The following is a 6,900-nucleotide window of genomic DNA, read 5'->3' on the forward strand; positions in this document are numbered from 1 at the left end:
AGGGGGGGGGGAGAGATCCAACTTAAGGGTGCCGGGCAATGTTCCCTCTAAGCTGTGGAGTCTTGTGAGCAAAAATTCTACTCTCTGAGCTCCTGGCATCAAAGCTGTGAGCCAGCGATTTGGCTCCTGCATCAATTAGTTTGCTCTGGAGCCCTTCCTTCCTGAGCGAAGACAGAAATGTGTGAGCCGGAGGCTAAAAAACTGTGAGCTAGCTCACACGAACTCAGCTTAGAGGGAACACTGGTGCCGGGATCTGGCCCAGGGGCTGGGGAGAAAACCCCGCGGAAATCCTACCCCCCGGGGCCCCCGCCGGAGCGTGCAGAAATGCAGACCGCGAAGTTGGGCGGCGAGCGCTGCGCCCCAACTCCGTCGCTGGGGGAGGGATGCCCGGGTAGGTCACTTGGAGCGCACCGAAAGACTCATCCAGGGGCTCTCTGTGTGTGTTTTTCATGGGGCGGGCGGTGGGGACAAGCGGATTCCAACAGGCGCACCGTGCTGGGGGGTGGGGGGGATGCAACAGTTTTAGCAGCGCGGGCTGCCACTTCGCGGTCTTGCGATCTTATTCCGAAATCCCTCGGAATTAACCGAGGGTGACTGTTCCCTCTAAGCTGTGGAGTCTTGTGAGCAAAAATTTTACTTTGTGAGCTACTGGCGTTAAAGTTGTGAGCGAGCAATTCGACTACTGCATAAATTAGTTTGCTCTGGAGCCCCATCACTTCCTGAGCTAAGAGAAAAATGTGTGAGCCAGAGGCTAAAAAACTGTGAGCTAGCTCACACTAACTCAGCTTAGAGGGAACACTGGTGACGGGAAGGCCTGCGCCGCTCAGCTCTGCAATCCCGTGCGCGCTTGGCCGCGAGCGAGCGCCGCTGAACAAGCAGCCTGATCCTGTGTGCGGAGGGACTCGGGAAGGGAACGTGGATAGGATTGCCACCTGGTGGCTCCCCCCCCCCCCCTAAACTGGAACGTGGATTTTAAGCAAGGAGATCGGGTGCAGGAAGAGAGGAGAAGGAAGGCAAGTGCTCATCGTCCACCGCTGTCCCCAAATTATGGGACGTCATGGGAGCTGGTGGCACTGCCAAACCTCCGGGATGTCCTGTGGAGCACGAACTTTATTGGGGCACAGAGCCCTTTTCAGGGCACTGCACCTTTCGAGGAACCGAGAGACTCGGTGCTTGCGGTGAGACGCAGCCGGATTGGGTCAGTCTGCAGACTCTGGGAGGGCTCCTAGGCAGAGAGGCCTGGAGAAAAGGGAAGATAGATGAAGAGCGTGGGCCAGTGTTCTCTTTGGTGCCGGGAAAGTCATGATCAGAGCGTGGAGCCCACTTGTCTCCATATTCAGACTTGGCCGTGTGGTGGTGTGGGCAGAGTGTTGGTCTCGGAACCAGGGAGACCTGTGTTCAGATCCTCGCTGGCCCCGAAGCTTACCAGGCAACCCAGGACCAATCTCGGCAGAGCCCACCTCACCGGGGTGTTGTGAGGATAAAATGGAGCGGAGAACTCTGTCTGCTGCTCTGAGCCACTTAGAAGACGGGTGGGATTAAGAAAAAAATGCACTGGATAGAGATTACTCCCCCAGGAAGTGTGCTTGGAGCTGCCACTGTGACTGTTAAACATCAAGTGACGAACTAGATTTGAGTCCAGTAGCACTGCAGAGACCCACAAGAGTCCCGGGGCATAAGATTTCAGGAGTCAAAACTCCCTTTGTCCGACAGAAACTTCAAGTGAGGGGACTGTGGAAGTTCATGCTTTTGCGGTTTGTCCTTTTTCCTATAGGAGATGCAGTTAGGCAGGGCATCGTTTTTTCTCCCAGTTCAGGAGGTGAAAGAGTTAATTGGTGGCACTAGCATCTTTTTATCTATTTATTTAATTTATATCCCACCTTTCACTCCCAATGGGGAACCAAAGTGGCTTACGTCATTCTCCTTGCCTCCGTTTTATCCTTACAACAACCTTGTGAGGTAGTGTAGGCTGAGAGTGTGTGGCTGGCCTGAAAAGATCACCCAGTGAGTTTCCGTGGTGGGAATGGGGATTCGAACCCAGATCCTAGTCTGACACTTTAACCACCACACCGCGCTGTCTCAGTGCAAAAGGTGAAAGGGTTAATAAGTGCCAGTAGCCTATCTGCTTATGGAGAACAGGGGTCTCTCCTTTACAGAAAGGTGTGGGACAGCTTGAGGAGATCCCATTTAATAGAATTTTCTTAAGCAAATGGTACACAGGTGCTTCTGGCACAGCCAAATAAATTGCAGGCAGATTAGAATTTCCAAAAGGCAGATTGGGGCAGCACTTGGTAGTATTTACGGGACAGCATCTGCCAGTGGTGGTCTGTTAACCCCTTGACAAAGATGTTGATACATGGAGGAAAGAGGGGAGGAATTGAAAGAAAAAAGAATTTAGGTATTGAGGGACGGGTATTATTCTTCGGCAGGATCTACAGAGTGGAATGTGGGGTTTAAAAAAACCCCCACACATGTGCACCTGCCTTTGTGTCCATGCCACCCCCCCACATTTCTTTTAAGAAGCAATTGTGTGTTAGAAGGTAAACATGATTGGCCAGATCTATTTATAACAAATTCAGGGATGTGATGTTTCAAGGACAGGTGGTGTGCTGTGTAAGGGGGGGGGGTGAGAGAGAGATCTATTTTAGGTTGAAGACTGACATTTGACATTACATAGATGGGAGGATATGGAGGTCAGAGGCTCATTGCGTGTCGGAACGTGGGTTGGGTAATGTACCCAGACAGCGGCGAACCGATGTGCACACAGGATCACTTGGTAGAAACCAAAGATGTGTGTTGCATCTCACAGAAGAATACCGTACTCACGGGGCAACTGCAGAGGGCGGTTGATGAAATACAGTGAGGATCATGTCCCTAATCACTAATCTCTCACCTCTCTCTGTCTCCCCCCAGAATTTATTCCTTTTCCTGCTTTTCCTGGGACCTTTCAACTGCTTCGCGAGCTACAGCCGTGCCACTGAACTCTTCTACAGCATCAATGAAGGGCTACCTGCCGGAGTCCTCATTGGGAATGTGGCCCGGGATTTACAGATTCAGGGGGCAGTAGAGGAAGAGGTGGGGTCGGAAGGGAAGCAGCAGCTCCCCCAGCAGTGGGGGGAAACCCCTCTCTCCTTCTGCCTGGCCTCCCAGGGGTTGGGCAGTTCGTATGTCAACCTGGACAATCGGACGGGTGAGCTGCACACCTCTGCGCGGGAGATTGACCGGGAAGCGCTTTGTACGGAGGATAACATTGGGTCTTCTGTGGTTGCCTCTTCCTCCTCTTCCCCGCTACTGTCTTCTGAGTCATGCTTGCTGCTGCTAGATGTGTTGGTGTTGCCGCAGGAGTACTTCCGCCTCATCAAGGTGAAGGTCGCTATCCATGATGTCAACGACAACGCGCCGTGCTTCCCCACCCCGCAGATACACCTCTTTGTGCCTGAGAATTCACCCATCAACACCCGCTTAGCCATAGAGCATCCGGCTGTGGACCCGGACATGGGGACTAATGGGGTCCAGACCTACCACCTGCAAGATGACTATGGCGTTTTTACGTTGGACGTAGAGGAGAATGAAAATGGGGAAAGGACACCATACCTGATTGTCATGGGCACTTTGGACAGAGAGGCCAGGGATGAGTATGTTACCCTCATAAGTGCAGAGGATGGAGGAGTCCCGCCACTGGTGGGCAGTGCCACCCTCACTATTGGTATCAGCGACATCAACGACAATTGTCCCCAGTTCAACGAGACGCAGCTGAACGTCACTGTGTTTGGGAACTCTAGCCTTGGTTTGCGCATCGCCTCTGTCCATGCTACAGATGTGGATCAGGGAATCAATGCAGAGATTACCTATTCCTACAGCCAAAAGGTACCACCATCGTCCCGCAGTTTGTTTCACCTTGATGAAAGCACGGGCACCGTCAAGCTCGCCAAGAGGATCAGTGGGGACACGCCTCGTCTTCACAGGTTGAGCATACTGGCCAACGGTCCCGGATGTATCCCAGCTGTGATCACTGTGGTCGTATCCATAGTAAAAGTTATGCTGAGACCACCAGAAATAATCCCTCGTTTCATAGCGAATGAAGCCGAGGGGGTGGTTTACCTGAGGGAGCTGGAACCTGTCAACACACCGATAGCGTTTTTTACCATAAAGGACCCAGATGAGAAATACAAAGTGGATTGCTACTTGGAAGGGGACGGCCCGTTCAGATTGTCACCATACAAACCGTACCACAATGAGTATTTACTGGAAACTACGAAGCCTTTGGATTTTGAAACTCAGAGGGACTATGAAATATCAGTGGTTGCGTGGAATTCGGATGGATTCCACGTCAATAAAATAATTAAAGTGAACATTCTGGATGATAATGACAACTCACCTGTGTTCTCCCAGCTCCTTATAGAACTATCTATTGAGGAAAATAATTCCCCCAATGCTTTTTTGACCAAGCTGCACGCAACAGATGCTGACAGTGGAGAAAGAGGACAAGTATCTTATTTCCTAGGGCCTGAAGCCCCATCGTATTTCTCTTTAGATAAAGTCACAGGAGTCCTTACAGTTTCCACCCAACTGGATAGAGAAGAAAGAGAAAAATACCGCTATACTGTCAAAGCAGTAGATTGTGGAATGCCTCCCCGAGAATCAATAGCCACTGTGACCATCTCAGTATTGGATAAAAATGATAACAGTCCGAGATTTATTAACAAGGATTTCAGTTTTTTTGTACCAGAGAACTTCCCGGGCTTTGGCGAAATTGGAGTTATAAGTGTCACGGATGCAGATATCGGTCAAAATGGATGGGTTGCACTTTCCGTTGTAAATAGCAGTGACATCTTTGTTATTGACACGGGCAAAGGGGTGTTGAGGGCAAAGGTCTCCTTGGACAGGGAACAGCAGAGTTCCTATACCTTGTGGGTTGAAGCAGTTGACGGAGGTGACCCTCCTTTGTCCTCTACCGCAAAAATAACCGTCCTTTTGCTCGATATAAATGACAACCCACCAATGGTCTTGTTCCCTCAGTCAAATATGTCTTACCTCCTAGTGCTCCCCTCGACGCTGCCCGGATCTCCAATCACAGAAGTCTATGCCATAGATAACGACACCGGTATGAATGCAGTTATAGCATACAGCATCATTGGGAGAAGAGGTCCCCGTCCAGACTCCTTTAAAATTGATGCCAAGACAGGCAATATCACTCTGGAAGAGTCACTCATGCGAAATGATTATGGCCTCTACCGGCTTCTCGTTAAAGTTAGCGATCACGGCTATCCAGAACCGCTCCATTCTACAGTCATGGTGAACCTCTTTGTCAACGACACTGTGAGCAACGAGAGCTACATTGAAAGTCTGTTAAGAAAGGAACCGGACATAAATATCGAGGAAAAGGAGCCACAGATTTCAATAGAACCCACACACACAAAAGTAGAGTTGGCATCCTGCATGCCAACCTTAGTGGCCCTATCAATAATAAGCTTGGGTTCAATAACTCTGGTGACTGGGATGGGCATCTACATCTGCCTAAGGAAAGGAAGGAAGTATCACCACGGAGATGAAAACTTGGAAGTACAAATCCCATTAAATGGAGGACTCAGTCTGCATATGCTTGAGAAGAAACCAGTGGAGATTTCTAACATCTGATGGTTTCACACAAGACAATCACAACCAAAACTTAGAGAAATTTTGAACAATGATGAACTTCCCGAATGGGGAGAGTTGTTGGCAGCAGCTACAATGAAGGACCAATAATTTATTACGTATTATACATTGTACATAGCTGTTTACAGATTTTTTTAAGGGGAAAAAAAAGAAAATCAAATTCAGTGTACAGCTTTTTTTAAAAAATGAAATCTTAGTGCTAACAGCTATTAACCTTGTCTGAGAAGACATGGTCATCCCAAGAGCCGTCCATAAACCAAGTCAGGTTGCGTGAAGTGGCAGGTAAGATGGATGACACATTCTTTCTGTTCCTCATTCCTATAAGTCATTTTTGACCACAAGAGGGCATCAGCCATTCCTGTAAATAAGACCGTTTAAGAGAAAATGAAAAGTCTATTTTAAAATGTATTGTTTCTTTTTCTAAGGAATAAAAGATAATAAAGTATGTGCTCGAGGTATAATGAAAGTATGTTCTACTGTATGCGAGAAGATGACGATGAGAAAATATGCACTGGTAAATCGAAACAGAATGTTTTATTACCTCAGATATTTTTTTTTTTTAAAAAAGGAAAGGCATTAAGAAGTGCAATTTCTTGAGGGTGCGCACTATCCCCTTCTGAGATTATGAAGGGAACCAAGATGCTTACTGTCTATTGGATATGGACAGTTGAACACACTTCAACGGCTGTTAACAAATACTGTGGCATTTCTTTCAGAAAACAAAACAAATAACTCAATGGGGTCCGAAGAGGGATAGAGGGAGGGTGATATGACCAATTTCCTTAAGAAAAGAAAGAAAGTGCAGTGGTTTGTGCTTCATCCAATGCCTCTCTGGAAGGTCTCATCAAACTTTCTGGGCAGCTCTGACCAAGGGGAGAGAACTGGCATGCTGCCAGTGATCCTCTGTTCCAAGAGCCCGATCCTTCAAAATACAACATCCAGTGAAGTTCCATTGAGCCCAGGGGGATTCCCCCCAGGCCCGTAGCTAATGTGGGGCCCATGGGGCCTGGCCCCCTAGCTTTTCTTCCAGGCCCCCTCCCCCCAAAAGCCCTAGCTACGGGGCTGATTCCCCCCCCCCATTGCAGGGGACAGCAGCTGATACACAACGAAACAAGCGAATGGGAAAGTGTTATGTCTAATGGACGGTCTCTTATTGGAGAATCCAGTAGACCATCCCCCCTATCTGTGCAATCCATGCATTAAAAAAATGAATTTCCCCTCTTTCACATTACTTTCTGTCTGGTG

The 6,900-nt window shown here is 48.7% G+C and overlaps 1 protein-coding gene across 1 annotated transcript; it reads left to right on the forward strand.

The window, feature by feature from the left end:
* Positions 1-2,913: 2,913 nt before the first annotated feature.
* Positions 2,914-6,691, forward strand: PCDH20 (protocadherin 20; the record flags this gene model as incomplete). The annotated part of the gene is made up of 1 exon (XM_015417164.1): positions 2,914-6,691. A coding segment is annotated over one exon (2,724 nt), but the record flags the coding sequence as incomplete, so codon positions are not given.
* Between the last annotated feature and the right edge of the window lie 209 nt (positions 6,692-6,900).

The sequence above is a fragment of the Gekko japonicus genome, unplaced genomic scaffold (assembly GCF_001447785.1).
Source record: "Gekko japonicus isolate JY-2015 unplaced genomic scaffold, Gekko_japonicus_V1.1 scaffold1276, whole genome shotgun sequence".
NCBI classification, from domain to species: domain Eukaryota; kingdom Metazoa; phylum Chordata; class Lepidosauria; order Squamata; family Gekkonidae; genus Gekko; species Gekko japonicus.